Below are 17,130 nucleotides of genomic sequence, written 5' to 3'. Positions count from 1 at the left end.
ATCAAGATACCAAAATTAATGAGCACACATCGAAAAATAATAAGGGCACGTACCCTTGCCAGAAGGAGCACTCACACTCCTAGGCAGTTAGCCAAGACTCAAAAAAAATCGCTTTGCCTCAATTGAATGGGGGCTAGCGCAAGCATCCATGACCTCTAAAGTACTCGACTTGACCCTCCCTAAAGCGAACTAACTCACTTAAAGACTTTCTTTCACAACTAGACATAGTCGTTCGCTTAAAGACCTTCTTTCACCACTAGACACAGTCATAATCGCCAACAAGTAATAAAGGCAGTAAGCTTGCAATAAAGAGGATTGTTTTACGGCGTCGCCCCATCGTTCCTTCGAACTCAGGGCACCCGTCCATGGTAATTCAAATGCTTGCGAATCCCCTTTGAAAAAAAAAGACATTGTCAATAGGACTCGGCACTTAACCAAGGCTCACCCTACTCAGACATATGACACGGGCATCTAAAATCGAAATCTAAAAGCATCATTAATGGGAAGACATAATAGCAATTGCGGGCTAAAAATTGAAATGAAAGAGCTAGGGAGAGAACTAAGTATACCTTGACCTTTTGTACGGACATACACCAAGTAAATCTAAGTCAATTTGAAAACGGTTTATTATTCCCGCAATTTTGGAAAAGATGGTCCTAAAGCCTAAAGCATATGTCAAACGGGCACTAGTATATCTTGACGCCTGCACCCTGGCTTCCAGCAAATCCTTAGGGAGCATTACAAAAATCGTAACAGTATTTTTGATTCACTCGTGTAATCCTGTACGAACCCTTCTATAAATCAACTTACTTAGGACACCTCGGATTGTACACAGTAGGACTCGGATTTTAAATAATTTTTAAATAATTTTCAAAGACTTTTTCGAACATAATAAAGTGTCGTTGGTTTAAGCTTAGTATGCGTCTATCTCAACGTTGCAAGTGAGTCAAAAAGATTTTTAAATATGATTATGGGTAAAGAAAGGCACCTAGCTTTTGGTCAAGGCACACTTCAACATGTGACTACCTTGACCATGGCAATGTCGCACAATACGACATTTACAAAAGAAGTAGCAAATCACTACGCGAACGTACCTCGCACTAAACGAGTCTGGTTCAAACTATTCATGATCCATGTCATCATGAATGCATAAAAACGTATGCCAAGCATTATAGCATCAAGCCAATCCCGTAGCTACAATTGGGGGCTTGAGAAAAACACTCTAAAAATGCTCGAAATGACGATTTTACCACAAATTCTCGACGCTAATGCTATACATACGTCATAGGGGCATAATCCTAAGCTTTAATCGCGTAAAACGAACCTTAGAATGGCTACAACCCCTCCCAAATTCTAAGCGCTACTTAGAATATATAAAGTCACCCCACTAACAAGGGTAACTGAAAATCGCGAGTCACCAAAACTCCGATCAAACTACTGCACATAACGCTCGCCCTACAAGCGCCCGTTACACAGTCTACCTCGTTCCAAGGCAAAAGCGAAAAAAAATCAAGGATAAAGAACTGTCAAAATGTACCCAGAAATCAATTTCAACGCCCAGAGCTGGGCACCGATATCTTTGACGCCCCAGCCTGGGCGCTGAATCTTTCTGCTAGCCAAGTTTTGCCCAGATATAAAAATAAGAAAGAAACACCTATGAATCCTCGCATCGAACGAAGTAATAAGCCGTGCAAACCCACGCAGAAGGTGCTACACTTGTTCGAGCACCTGAACCAGGCGTAATGAAGTACTCCAATGCAAAAAAAAAAAATCCCAACACCTGGAGGAATGGTCTAAGACACGTTGTTAGGCCCCACAAGCCTACGTCGCACCATAAGTTCAACCATCCCGCGGTACAAGTCTAAAAAAGGAGAGTAAGGCATATTGCACTAATGTAGGCACGACCAAGAGCACGTGTAAAAGGGGCAAAAACTACTTATCGCCCAAATTCAAAATGCAAGCCACACGACTTCTACATTAAGGATTAAAAGGTAGCCAAATATTACTTACCACGGAAGGGATAGCTCGCACCTACACGAGCGGAACCCCAAGGCATCTTTCTCAAAAGAACCTACAAAATCGTACGCCAAAAGAAAGCATCCCAACATGCATACTTGGGGGCTCCAAGCTACGAAACAACCATAATAAAAAAGGGTCTCGAAGCAAATGTTTGAGCAATCGAAAGGGCACATGTTTGAGCCGACTTCATGAATGGGCCTGAACCCTATCAAGCTTCTAAGCAAACTATTCACAATCAGTCATTGCTAAAAAAAAAATGATTCAAGCAAACTGATTAATGGACCGCACACAACGGCCATTCTGTGAACACTCGTTCGCACATACATGTCATCATTCACGAACGCATTCAAAAGAAAAAATATATATACAAGAGCGATCAAAGTCTTACGCCTCAAGGTATGTTCCTCGGGCCATATAGACTCGCCCAACTGTTGCAATAACTGTACGCCTTAAAGAGCAACAGTTCCTTAAAATAATCGCCCCAAAGCGACAAGCACCGTAGTCCACCAATCGGCTACGGCTTCTCAAGAAAATCATCACGTTCTAAAAATAAAGAAAAAAACAAAAGAGAAGAGAATACATAGAACTTCCAAATGAAATAGACGAATGAACAAGAGGCCGACTGTGTCATCAAAAGACCAGCCCAAACAACACTTTCAACGCCCCACCTAGGCGTGAATTATTTCAACGCCCAAGCCTGGGCGCCGAAAATGAACCCAGGCTCAAAAAAGGCCCTAACTTCTATTGGGCCCTGCCGCATCCATTTGACTCAAAAATTGCCGATTTCCTTACTGAAAGTCGCACCTCACGACTTTGTCAAGAGTAGCACACCACTACGAAGATCGCTCGCACTTACGAGCACGACCCCAAACACAATCAAGGACATTACAAAATGCGTATCCCCAAAGAACCTCTTTGACAAGAACTTACCGCCAAGCACGAGTGCTTAGTGGCTCGAAAGAAAATATATATCTCAAAAGAAAGTGTGCAAAGTTAAAACAATATTCCCAGACTACACTGTACGAAGTCCCATGTTTGGATAACCTCAAAAGATAAAACCGGATTACGACCTCAAGACAAAGGTCGCTGTTGATACTTATACGTAGTCCCCTAAATCAAGGACCCAGGTAATGGCAAAATTGAGCCATAAAGACTAGCTCAAAACCATGAAAGAAGATGACCACAAGACAATGGTCCATCTAAGCACGTTGTCAACCCACATTCAGGTTGCAGTTAAATCCGAGCATCCCTCGAAAGAATTCGCTCCTGCAAGAATGAATGAAAAGAAATTCTCAAGAGAAATCACAAGAAAAAAATGAAATAGGGAATTGTCCACCTCAATCAGGCAAGACCGCGGCACGCGAATCCCAAATCAAAAAGACGAATTCAGGTTCGCTCACCTCCAGCGAGCGGGGCGTCCACCCTTAGCGGACAGGGCTCGCCCACCTTCAGTGGGCGGGGTCTGCGTCACTAGCCGCGCAGGTCCTCAGTTTTCGAAAAATAAAGTCTTCAAATTCAAAATAGGCTCGCCATCTTCAGCCGGCGGGGTCTACGGCGCAAACCACGTAGGTCCTTATTTTCAAAAAATAAACACAAAACAAATTTCAAAATAGATTCGTCCACTTCTATCGGACGGGGTGTCCACCCTTAGCGGACAGGTTCGCCATCTTTAGCCGGCGGGGTCTACGTCACAAGCCGCGTAGGTCCTTATTTTCAAATATTCAAAAACAAGATTCGTCCACTTTTTCGGACGGGGCATCAACCCTTAGCGGACATGCTCGCCATCTTTAGCCGGCGGGGTCTACGTCACAAGCCGCGTAGGTCCTTATTTTCAAATATTCAAAAAATAAGATTCGTCCACTTTTTCGGACGGGGCGTCCACCCTTAGCGGACAGGCTCGCCATCTTTAGCCGGCGGGGTCTACGTCACAAGTCGCGTAGGTCCTTAGTCGCTACAGCGATAACTTTTTCTGGTTTTCCCTTTTCCAAAAATTAAAAGGATTGGTTTTCCGTTTTTTCCAAAAAAGAGCGATGTGCTGGATTTTCCTTCGTTTTACGTCCCATAAAAACAAGGGGGTTTTCTCGTTTAACTAGCCCTGAAAATGAGAATCTTTAAAAACATTTTTACCTCGTGGTTGGGCTTGGCTAGGCCCAATTACACTTTATAGCTTTGATTTCGAAAACATCTGTAGCTACTCCCAATGACAAAGTGAGGGAGTTTCTACGCCTCTTTAGATACTTCCAATGACAAAGTGAGGGAGTTTCTAAACTATCCGTTGACAAATCCCAATGACACGTGAGGGATATGTCGACACTTCAAGTGATGACCCTTAAGTCAAATGTTATCACTCGGGGGCTCGTGAGACCCTCGCAAAAGCAGGTCACCATGACTTGTGTGACGCACTCCGTCTAATACTTTGACCATCGTCTCATCCCGAGACTCAGTCAAAGTGGGGGCTAACTGTAGACACCTACTTTTGTCCCCATTCCCGAAAGGGAAATGTTCGATGATGAGAGCATAAATCTCCACTTGACAACGCATCTCCTATAAAATACCGAATCTCTATTCCCCTTTTCATTTCACCCGAAACCTGCTATTTATAGAAACCTGCTATTTATGGAAACCTGCTAAAAATAGTAACTGCCGTAATGGGCAGCTGTTAAAAGTGGCAAGTCATAAAAGATAGAAACCTGTCAGAATTAGGTGTTGCACTCCAACATAAATCCTAAATGAGATAGAAAACTGCGAGAATCCTATTCCTAATATGATTCGGAAATAAGATTTACGTATTAATTAAAATCCTACAGGCCTAGAGTTCGTAACGGGCCCAGGCGCATTCCGTCATGCAATTGATACGCAATAAAAGACTCGATTAAGTCTCAAACACTACGGATTTCAGGAATCCGAATCTGACTAAGAAAACAGCCCAGACCTTATTTTCAACGCCTGGCTCTGGGCGCCGAAATCTTCGGCGCCCAGGCCTGGGCGCTGAAAATACCTGGGTACGTGTTTTTTCATAATTCTTTGTGGATTAGAACTCTACAATTCTATCTTTCCACGAACTCTTCCCTATAAATACAGCCCCAAATTCGACGTGAAAAGACACACAACACACAATTCATATTCTGAGTATTGACTCCAACCCTTAGCCTAAGCCTCACGCTGCGAAATTGTTCACGCGTTCTGTCGCAATCGATCCATAAATCGAACAGAACGTATCCTGTCCCATAATTTGAGATTCGTTAAATAAAAAGGAGAAATAGCAAAGTCAAAGTGGTTAGTTTTCTGAGAACCGTGACGCACCTCTCAAGGGTGCGTCGTAATGTGTCCCTTTTCGATGATTTAACTGCTTTCCTCGCCCTTTTTATGAACTGTTAAACTAACTAAATCTGATTGTTCTATCACGCCTAACAAATATAATATTTTTGGGAAATTGGATTATCATGCTAGGTCCCTTAATGCTATCTAAATCAGATAATCGCGATCGATTTAGTATTATATGTTGCATATTGCTAAAATCAACTCAGATTAGTTTAATAGTTAACGCATGTCCCTTCAATTATTTATGCTGAGCTAGTAAGGATATCCTGCCTCTAGAGTTATCGACGAGCGAAGTACTCCTCTCGGTAGTTACAGTCCCCCGAACCCTCAATCTCTACCTTGCGGGTGTATGTTGAGAGATCCCCACACCAGGGATCACAAGGGAACCTACGGCCGTCGTGGTCAAACATAATTGCACTCCCTTTATGTCACGATAACCGGGTTTTGTCAGTTTTTCTCATTGTTGTTAAAAAACTGAATGGCGACTCCTATATTACTAGTCAATTGGGTGTAAACTCACAGGAAATCCAATTACACTTGATTGAATAAAAAAGAAGCGTCACACCCACGAGGGACGAGGTCACGCATTAGGCTCGTGCTTTTTCGACCCCCTCACACATTGTCTTGTTAAGACAATGGGTAGTTCACATAGTTTTTATTGTACTTTAATATATGCTTTTAATGAAAGTCATAAAAGATTGGAGTTGTGGAGTGATCTTAAAGATTTGCACACTCAGGAAGCTTGGATTATGTTTGGTGATTTCAACTGTGTAATGTCCACTGAGGAGAGGATAGGAGCTCCTGATAGAAACACTGAGATAGTTGATATGTGTGAGTGTATGCATTTATGTGGAATGGAGGATATTAAGAGTGTGGGAAATTTCTATACCTGGAACAACAAACAACAAGGAGCAGCTAGAGTTTTTTCAAAAATTGACAGAGTTATGGCAAATTCCACCATGGGTCGTGCCAAGCAAGCAAGGCATCAGCGCCATGGGCCACACCAAGCAAGCAAGGCAGCAGCTCCATGGGCCGCGCCAAACCAGCGAGCAAGGCAGCAGCTCCATGGTCGCGCTAAGCCACCGAGCAAAGCATTGCAAGCCCGCCAAAGCAAGGCCGCAACGCGCTGGGCCTTCGGCCAGCTGTTGCTGGGCCTAGTCAGGCACGCGCACCAACGTGGCCCGTTGTGGCTGTGTTGGGTTGTTTTGTCTTGGGCTCCAAGAAAAGTTCGGTTGATTAGTTCCCAAGTAACCTTGGATTAAGTATTCCTAGTCCTACTGGAAGTTTGCTTTATAAATGAGGGCACATTTGATCACTCTCCTTGTTTGCTCACAGTTTATCCTAGGAATGGAGGGGGTAAGAAGCCTTTTAAGTATTTCACTATGTGGAAGAGTTCCCCAGATTTTTCTTCCATAGTTCAGGAACAATGGAATAAGTAGTTCCATGGTACTAAGATGTATGTGGTTGTGAATAATTGAAGCAAGTTAAGAGTGCTTTGAAAGAATTGAATAAACTGGGTTTCTCTGATATTCAGGCGGCAGATATAAAGGCATATAATGATATGAGTGCATCTCAGAATGCTATGCATTTGAATCCTTCAGATTTGACACTTGGAGACTTGGAACTGCAGGCTATCAATGAGTACAAGCTGAAACATCAGGCCTATTTGGATTTTCTGAGGAAAAAAGAAAAGTTAGATTGGATCAAGGCAGGTGATGAAAACACTGCACTTTTTCACAAGACTATTAGACAGAGGAGTGCTTTGAACCAGATTTATAGTATTCATGATATGCATGGGGTTTGGAAAGAGGATTTTGTTGAGGTTTCTAAGGCTTTTCTCGAGTACTATACTTCTTTATTGGGCAAACTCAGTCCAATAAAAGGGTGGTTCTTAGTCATGTTGTTCAGTTATGACCTCTCATCAATGATCACCATAGAGCAATTCTGAATGCTCTATACACTACTGATGAAGTGAAGAAGGCATTGTTCTCTATTCCTGGGGTTAAAGCTCCAGGTCCAGATGGTTTTGGTGCTTTTTTCTTCAAGGATTCTTGGAGTATAGTAGGAGATAAAGTGATTTCTGCTATTTTAGATATGCTGCAGCAAGGGAAGCTTCTAAAGGAGCTAAATCATATAGTGATCACTCTCATTCCTAAGACTAAGTGTCCTAACAATGTGAGTGATTTTCGTCCTATTTCATGTTTTAACACTCTTTATAAGTGTGTTACTAAGATTCTTTATGGTAGACTTAGACAGATTTTACCTGATTTGATCATGGAAAATCAGGGTGGTTTTGTGCATGGAAGGCATATAGTGCATAACATCATGGTGGTGCAGGATTTAGTGAAACACTGTGGTAGGAAAGATGTCAAGTCTAGTTTCTTAATGAAGATAGACTTGCAAAAAGAATATGATACTGTGGATTGGAAGTTCTTACAGGAAATGTTGGAGCAATTAGGCTTTCCTAAGAATTTTGTGCACATTGTGATGGAGTGTGTCACTACACCTATGTTTTCCTTGATGATAAATGGTTTTATGCAGGGTTTCTTCAAGTCCCAGAGAGGTCTGAGACAAGGATATCTCATGTCTCCCTTTCTCTTTGTCATTTGCATGGAGTATTTATCTAGAATTCTGCATAGTATGAGTGCCTTAGTTTCAGTATCATCCAAGGTGTAAACCTGTCAAGCTCACTCACCTCGATCTGCTTTGCAGATGATCTGATTTTGTGTTGTAAAGGAGAGTTTGCTTCTAGCTATTTGATGCTGCAAGCTTTTAAGCTTTTTTCTGATACTTCTAGTCTCCATGCTAACAAGAAGAAATCATCTATTTATTGTTATGGTATGGCTGAAACTGATGTGAGAAGAGTGGATCGAGTTAGTGTCTGGCATTACTAGGAGTCATTTGCCTTTCAAATACTTGGGAGTTCGTATATGCTCCAAGAACATCACTACAGCTCAATGTGATATGTTGGTTGATAAAATGGTTGCAAGAATAAAAATCTGGAGTTCCAGAAATCTTTCCTACACAACTAGAATGCAGTTGATCAACTCAGTCTTACTCAGTTTACACATGTATTGGGCTCAAATATATGTGCTCCCTAAGAAGGTGTTACGTGATATTAATAAGATTTGAAGGTCTTTTCTTTGGAGTGGGAAGGATTACAGCACTAAGCCACGTAATATCTCTTGGGAGAACTCTTGTTGTAACAAGAAAGAAGGTGGATTAGGTTTCAGGGATGTCATTAAATGGAAAACTGCAATGATGGGGAAATATGTGTGGGTTGCAGCTTCCAAACAAGACAATGTTTGGATTAAATGGGTGAATGTTGTGTATATTAAAGATGGGGTATGGTGGGATTACCAGCGAAGTGCTTCTGCCAGCTGGTATTGGAGGAAGGTTTGTGAAACTAAAGAGAGTTTGAAACATTTTTACTCACAGGCTGAGTTCAGTGCTATCTCTCAGTATTCAGTTAAAGCAGTGTATGAAAAGATCATTGGTGCTAGACATCTGGTCAACTGGGATAGGTTAGTCTGGAACCCGTTGAACATTCCTAGACATAGATTTATTTGTTGGATGGTTGTCCAAGCAAGGCTTCAAACAACAACAAAACTTGCCAAGATTGGAGTCAGTGTGTCTCCTTTGTGTTTACTGTGTGGGCAGCAGGATGAGGATCATAAGCATCTTTTTTTTCTTGTTCTTATAGTCATCAGTGCATATAAGGTATTAAAAATTGGTTGGGTTTTTCTGGTGCATCCTATGATCTACAACAGATTATTAGAGGAATTGGCCATAGCAGACACTCTCAGCTCAGGAAGAAAGTGTGGTATGCAGGTCTGGCAGCAGTAGTATATGTTGTTTGGCAATGCAGGAACAGTAGTTTTTGGGACAAGTTTTTTCCTACAGTTCAGCATTCTGTTAATAGTATTAAGCAAATTATAAAAGATAGAATCAAGGTAGTTATGCCTAAGAAGGTTAGTAGGAGAGATTGTAATTGGTTTTTGGCTTTTTGAGCAAGGTTAGTTGTGTTTGCTTGCTCCTTGGTGGTAGGGTCCAACCTAGTTGGTTCTTATCTCTTGGAGTTAAGCTTAGGTTGTAATTCTGGTTTTGAACTTTAATATTATCCTTACTTGCCTAGCAAAAAAAAGAAAAAAGAAAAACTGAAATTGCTGAAATTAGCTGGATTATAGTGTTAAGTCGAACTGATTATGGTGCATTATATTCACCTGATTTTCACTTCTTTTTTCTAAACCTATTTTATCTGAAATTACCTGAACTTGTCTGAACTTATTAAAGCTTATCAAAATTTATTTTAGTTATAAATTGTACTTGGTCAACTCTTATTTTTCCTGAATTTATCTTATCTGAAATTATTTGAACTTAACTGAACTTATCTTAACTTATTTTTCCTGAAATAAGTGGAAATAAGGTGAACATAACATGGCCTTAAATTAAATTGGATTTAACTGAATTTTTAAAAAATAAATCTTTAAAAAGAAGGTTAGGATCTGTTATGTTTACCTTATTTTCACTTATTTCAGGAAAAATAAGTCTAGCTAAGTTCAAACAAGTTCAGATAAGTTCAGAAAAAGTAAGGGTTAACCAAGTACAATTTATAACTGAAATAAGTTTAAATAAATTCTAATAAGTTAAGTTGAGTTTTGATAAATTCAAACAAGTTTAGAAAAAAAAAAGTGAAAATTAGGTTAATAGAACAAACCCTACATAAAAAAAAACATAAAAATTATAGGTATTGGTTTTTGAAAAGAGAGTAAATATAATTTTACTTTTTTCTAAAAACACGAGTATTAAATTACTATATTTACTCTTTGGCCAAAATATATTTAAATGATTTTTAAATCATAAGAACATTATTAATGGTAAACGATATTTGATCTCGGTCATAGAACTTTGTTATGTTGTGGAAAATCATACTCAAACGTTAGGATTGCGAAACATAGATATTTCATTTTTAATTAATATATATCTACCTACTCCATAAAAATAAAATTGACTTCTAACTTGTTCCTACTACGTAAATAAAAGGCCAAATTAAGGAAATATAAGACGAGTACCTCATTAGTTAAAATAAAACATGTGTTATAAGCAAGGAACGTACTCGATCTTCTTAGCACTCTAGTTTTGGACCTACTCTCTGCCCATGGTTATCTAAAAAGATGGTTATGGGTCACGTCTTAACTTAATTCGTGTGTCTTGAATATGAATAGGCACGGTCCATGTTAAATCCACTAGTTTTATTGGTGTTGGGCTGAAATATCATAAGGGTGGCATAGGCTAGATCCAAGCCCTAATTGGTCGTGGCGTGCTTACGTGATTACGCCTAATTTCACTTAATCTAACGTGCTTTATCGAACAGTGCGTGTCGTGCCTTACTCTTTTTCCCAAAAAAAAAAAATACGGCACAAGCACGACCCATTTCATGCTCGTTTCATGGTGTGCCTCATGCCCGGCGTTGCCCGCGACTTCTTGACCACGTGTCGTGTTGTGACTCATGTTGTCGATGTCCAGTGTCATCGATCTTTACCTACATGGTTTGCTATCTTGGTACATAACTAGTAGCTAACTAGCTACATGTTGATCCAAGGAACATGAACCTTAGCTATTCCCTCGTATCTGCGCGTATTTTACGTTAATTTGAGTCACGGTGATAATGATGCGGACGAGATCTTATCTTAAATATTGTACGTACTACCGATGTACTCCCTCCGTCCCTTAATACTCGCACCGGTGCGGAGTTTAAGATATTTGAATTGACTTATTAATTTAATGGGTGTTAGTTGATAGTGGGGTATTTTTTAATATAGTTAGTGGGAAATGTGTAAGAGGTGGAGAGTGGTGAGTGGGTGTGTGAATTTTTAAATGATATTTTGTAGGGAATAGGGGTGTAGGTGGGGTTAGTAAGTAGTGTGAGAAATAATATAATATTGGTATAAATTTCCATTTATAGAAGCGATGTAAGTATTAAGGGACAACCGAAAAAGAAAACGGTGCGAGTATTAAGGGACGGAGGGAATATATCACAGTTTTACTTACGTATAAATATTGTTATAAAATTGTATAGACTGAATTTGATTTCAGATATGTATTACATTTACATATTTGTGCCTAATTTATGGATGATGCTAGGGATACACTTGGTGTACACTAGCATCTTACACACCACCAATAAAATCATGCCAACTCATTTTTCTAAGATTCCCTTCAAATGAAATTTTCAATTTGAATTTCAAACTCAGTTTTAAAATTCTAATTTTGAAATTCAAATATCTTTTACATTTCCAACAAACAATAATTAATTCCCAAAAAAAAAAAAAAAGAGGAGAGAGAAAATATTTTTTTCAATCTCCCTTTCACGTTTCTCTGGAATATCTCTTGTTCTTCCTTCTTGTTGTTCTTCGTTTGTTTTTTCAATGGATTCAAGATTTTTTCTGGTTTATTATTTTTTACATTTGGTCTTGTTCTTATGGATGTTATACGGTATTTTTTACAATGGGTTTTTTCCCGGGCTCGTGAAGAGGGGCAGCACCACCGTAGATTAATTGTTCTTGTTGTTATGCATGTTCTTGGTTTCAATTAATTGGCGGATGACTTTTACCGGCGGCGGAAAAGCGGCGGCGGTGGTGGTTTATCTTGCTTTTCCTTGTGGTTGTTCGTGTTCTTCGTAGTTAATTTGGGATTTTAGGGTTTTCTGTCTTTTCAATTTGATTCATTGAAATAATTTAATATGTTATTCTGATTTTAGTTATTTTGGGATTTCACTTACTGTGGGATTCTAGTTAAATTGGGATTTAGGAGTTTTTCCGACTTTAGGCTGTTCTTGTTGTTCCTCTTGCTGTTCTTGTTCATTAATTTGGCCGGATGAATGGTGGCCTCTGTCGGCGGGGGAAACGATGGCTTTTAGCGATGGCGACTTCTAGGGTTATCGAATACCTGTAAAGCCAAAAAAAATTCAAGGGGATGACTATAATTTTTACGGGATCATTTCAAATTTTCAGAAAATCATAAAGAAATAGATATGAAGTACTCCCTCCGTTCCTAAATAAGTGTCACATTTGGGCTCGGACACGGTAATTAATAAAATTGTAAAGTGTGTAAGAGTTAATGATTGAGAATGTTTTTTTTGGGGAAAGGATAAAGTAGATAATTGTTTAATTGAATAAAGTACAAATAAAAGTGTATGTGGGGATTGAAAATTGGAAAAGTGTAGAATGTGTAAGTACAAGTAATTATGATTTATAGAAAAGTGGGAAAAGTACATGTTCAAAATTAGAAATGTGACACTTATAAGGGAACGCCAAAAATGAAAATGTGACACTTATTTAGGAACGGAGGGAGTATTAATTCAGGGTTATGGAAATCAAAAACCTTTATATAGGATCATTTTCTCTATGAGAAAAGTAAAAGAGGAACTGAAGTTACTTGTTAAAAATATTTATGATGTAATTGTTGATGTGCTGATACCCCTTGCTATATTGGTCATTGCAATGAATAAGTTTCTTAGTAATTATGAGTGTAGCTGGGTTCGATTCCCTGTAAGGCCAACTTTTTTTTCAATATATTGACTTTAATTTTACGAAATTCATTTTTACACAATAAAAAACCTTTATATGGGATCATTGTATCTACGATATAATCAAAAGGGTAACTCACTAGTAGAAAAAACCCTTATTGCAGCGGGCTTTTAGACCCCTGTTGCAGCGTACATCGTATGCTGCAACTGGGGGGCCTGCAACAAGTCTGAACTTGTTGCAGCGTACAAGTTCGCTGCAAAAAGTGATTTGTTGCAGCGGGCTTTTAGATGTACGCTGCAACAAGTGCCAAAAAATTGGCAAAATTTTGGACTTGTTGCAGCGTACATATATATGTACGCTGCAAAAGACTCAACTTTTTGCAGCATACATTTATTTGTACGCTGCAACAAGTCTGAATTACTCATTTTTTTGCAGCGTACATTTATTTGTACGCTGCAACAAGTCTGAATTTTTGCGAAATTTTTTTCCCTTGTTGCAGCGTACAACATATATGTACGCTGCAAAAAAGCATTTTTGGCGGGAAAATTCTAATTTTGTTTAGGGATACCTAGAGTGCCTTGCACCAAATATAGAAACCTGTCAAAACAATAATAGAATAACGCAACCTGTATAACAAATATAAAAACAACAACTGGAGTTTTGTATATATACCAAAACCAAAAGTGCACATACCGATACATTTAAATATATTTACGTTCCAATTTCAACGTACGCATACATTTTAACATAAAAGATTGTTCTATAACATCTAAACCAACACGATCAAGCGCCCTCAGGTCAATAATAAATACTTGGTGGTTAAAAACTTCGCCCATTGCTCACGAACCACATCAATTTCCTCACTAGCATAAGGCGCAGTCCTCGGAGTATAGACCTTACAAAAACAAAAAATTGATGGAGCATTAGATCGATTAAATGCAAATGAAATGTCACATTTTAACATTCAAGCAACTAATGACAATGTATTAATAGTCTAGAATACGAATCAATTAGTTACTTAATTACCTCATCTAGCCGGCCTTCATAGTCATGTTGTAACGTGACTATCTCTAACATGAACTTCATAACGTAATAGCCACACTCAGTTCCGCCGATTTGTTGAGCACACTGATTAAGAAACATAATACTTTATCTTGCAAGGCCAATAATTAATAAAAACAAAGCAAAAAGCTAATTAAGAAACATGTTATGCCTCTATATGATTGGGTTTACACGACTTAAAACTCGTTTTATTCGGACAATGCCCACCATTGCACTTGTACACTTGGTATGCCCTAGAAAATTAACGAAACATGGGTACTCATGAATATGATTTTGGCTTAGGTTTCTTAAAGACTAATGTAATTTGTAAGCAAAAGAACTTACAAACTCAAGATTCCCCATGCATAATCTGTTCGACGTGGATCTCTAGCAGAATCGAAAATAATAAGAATCAAATGAGTCCTTAGGTTCTTTAGTTCAAAGTTGGGAGCGAAAATGTCATTTTAGCTCAATATATGACCTATAACGACCCAACGAGCCTTAAATGTGCATAATTAGGTTCGAATGAGTTTTAGAAACTTAAAACTATGCATATTAGTCGTGTAATAAGAATCAAATGAGTCCTTAGGTTCTTTAGTTCAAATTTGGGAGCGAAAATGTCAAATTTGTCAAAGGATTCAGACTTATGAGCAATGTATATATACGTACTATATCATACACCCAAGCGCACACGTGCAGGCCTACACACATAATGTGCATGCGCATCATCAAACACACAGTCACACACACACACACACACGCGCGAACACACACACACACACAATAATTTATATGCATGTGTATAATGCGTTCTTGAAAGTCAAAAGTTTGGAACTTGCAATGATGTGTGGCCATTTATGGACTTATGCTCTACTTATCATATGTGAGGTGGTGTCATACCATAGAGTCTAACTAAGACATCCTCTTAATTATCGAGGTTATGCATGAAGAAAATGTTTTACTTAGGTGCGTAATATACGGATATACCAAGCAACTCAAAGTCATCAAGAATTACCAAGACACCCTAGTGACTTTTCCTATAAGATCCCTCTCATTATTTGAAGTTTTGAACTCAGAAGGAATGAAATAATATGTTATTTAGCTTGTGATAGTGGGAAAAGGGATGGTTTATGTGCCCCAAAGTACCCAACCTCATCACCCTGTAGTCTCCTATTGTCAATCCAATCCTTGCAGAAAATATGACGATTATTGTTTGAACTTTGAACATTGAACATTGTCATTACTTTTTTCTAACAATAGTTTCTCAACATGTTGTATCGAAACCAGAAGAAAAAAAAAAGAAGCTCAACTCAAAACCCAACAATATGATTGCAGAATCCACCTCTTACCATAAAAGAGAAAGGCATCCATAAAACAAGCTAACCACCCCACAAATGAAAAAAAAGGATGAAGTTTTAACCAAGCACTAATTTAGAGATTATCATTCACACATTCCTACCATCGTTACCAATGTCAATCCCACATTAAGAAAAACTACAAAATTGAAGTTCATTTGGAAACTAGATGATTGCAACTACCTGTTGACGAGCTGCAGCAAGTTTCAGCAATTCATCAGCTTCCGAAAAATTCATGAACCAATGGCCTAGTGGGTGATCTTTCATGCTCCCTCTGCGCTCTTCAGTAGAAGCTATGTCATTAAAATAAACCGACAAATCAAGTTCACAAAAAGTAAATCCACGATAAAAACAAAGACGGAAGAAGAACCACATCATACCCGAAGATGGCAACTCCAAACCTGCAGGAAGCCGAGGCACAACAACAGCAGGGTGATTCTGTACACGAGCAAGAAACTGTTCCGAAGGGTCAGGAAAAACAACTTCATCATATGTTTCCATAACAACGGGCTTCTTGGTAGACTGTGGACCATTCTGTTCTAAAGGGTATAGCTTCAAATGGTGAAATCTGTACAAAATTTACACTCAGTGAGAAAACCACTCTTCCTTGCCACACTTGACTTAAACACAGTAAAACCAAAGAAATCAAAGAGATTTTACTCACACGTCCAACTTCCGATCACCGGCATCACTGTGGAAGTAGAGTGAAATGGCAATTTCAAATTCACCCCAACCGCATTCAGACAACTCGAAAGGCGGAGAATCAACAACTCTTATAGGATTATTGAAACTGGGATGGAGTTGAAAAACAACACGCTTTACTACAACACTCAGATCTTCATTTGTTCCCCCACGAACATAGATAGTCCATCTATGCGATTGAGACCTTCACATAACATTCACCAAACAAAAAAAACACAAACTTTCACTCAGGCATTTCATCAAACACTTGGTGGGAAATAACAAATACATACCATTCACAAAAAGACACAAAATTTCACTTACACATTTCATCAAACACTTGGTGTGTAATAACAAAATCGAAACACCATACAAAAGAGAAGCAAAACTCACTCAGTCACCTTCCTACCAAGCCAAAATGCAATGGTTCCATAAACAATTGGCACTGAAATTTCGACATCCTTGACTCTTCGACTCAAATTCTTGCCATAACCCATTGATTGAAAGGTAATAAGGCGTCAGATAAACAATAGAAAAATGCATGGAACCCAAAAAAACACAAATAGAATTGGGGAAAATAAAAAACGAAAATAAAAATTGAACACACCATACCGAAACCACCGGAACCACGACGCCGAGCAACCACCGGAACCACGACGCGACGGGGAGATGCTGAACCACGGAACCAAGACAGCGACGTAGGGCTGAACCACGGAACCACGGAACCAAGACAGCGACGCAGGGCTGAACCACGACGCGACGGGGAGATGAGCAACCAACGGAACCAAGACAGCGACGCAGGGCTGAGCAACTCTTGGGTTCGACGGCGACGCAGGGCTGAGTTCGACGGCGACCTTGGATATTTGTTTAAGGGAAAAGGCTTGGAGCTATAGCAGAGAAGGAACAACGTACGTACGTTTCTCGTTTGAGCGCGGTTTGTACGTTGCAACTAGGAAAGTAAAAAATTTAATTTGAAACGCGGACTTGTTGCAGCGGGCATTAACATGTACGCTGCAATAACTTCGGGTTGTTGCTGCGGGCTTTTATTTTGTACGCTGCAACAAACGCATTTGTTGCGAACAACTAAAATGTACGCTGCGATAACCCTTTAAAGGGTTTGACCCGCGTTGATCGACTGGTTGTTGAAGCGTATTTATACTTGTACGCTGCAACAAGGGGGCTGC

The 17,130-nt window shown here is 39.3% G+C and overlaps 2 protein-coding genes across 3 annotated transcripts; one reads left to right on the top strand and one right to left on the bottom strand.

The window, feature by feature from the left end:
* Positions 1 to 5,975: 5,975 nt before the first annotated feature.
* Positions 5,976 to 9,186, top strand: LOC130462626 (uncharacterized). Its single transcript, XM_056831313.1, has 5 exons — positions 5,976 to 6,287; positions 6,875 to 7,182; positions 7,278 to 7,903; positions 8,053 to 8,213; positions 8,497 to 9,186. The coding sequence occupies exons 1-5, from the start codon at positions 5,976 to 5,978 to the stop codon at positions 9,184 to 9,186; spliced, it is 2,097 nt and encodes a 698-aa protein (XP_056687291.1).
* A 5,881-nt stretch (positions 9,187 to 15,067) lies between these two features.
* LOC110781418 (transcription initiation factor TFIID subunit 14b-like) lies at positions 15,068 to 16,503 on the bottom strand. 2 transcript variants are annotated; one of them, XM_056834568.1, is made up of 4 exons: positions 16,340 to 16,503; positions 15,930 to 16,151; positions 15,646 to 15,833; positions 15,068 to 15,546 (listed from the first exon to the last, which is right to left on the bottom strand). In XM_056834568.1, exons 1-4 carry the CDS (start codon positions 16,441 to 16,443, stop codon positions 15,431 to 15,433), a joined length of 630 nt encoding a protein of 209 aa, XP_056690546.1. In that variant the 5' UTR covers positions 16,444 to 16,503; the 3' UTR covers positions 15,068 to 15,430. The 2 variants fall into 2 exon arrangements, with proteins under 2 accessions (XP_056690546.1, XP_056690545.1); XM_056834567.1 differs by having other exon boundaries at positions 15,411 to 15,558; positions 16,340 to 16,481.
* Between the last annotated feature and the right edge of the window lie 627 nt (positions 16,504 to 17,130).

This window comes from Spinacia oleracea, chromosome 1, assembly GCF_020520425.1.
Source record: "Spinacia oleracea cultivar Varoflay chromosome 1, BTI_SOV_V1, whole genome shotgun sequence".
Taxonomy (NCBI): Eukaryota; Viridiplantae; Streptophyta; class Magnoliopsida; order Caryophyllales; family Amaranthaceae; genus Spinacia; species Spinacia oleracea.
The sequence above is the reverse complement of the archived record's forward strand: the minus strand, read 5'-3'. Positions and strand labels throughout refer to the sequence as shown.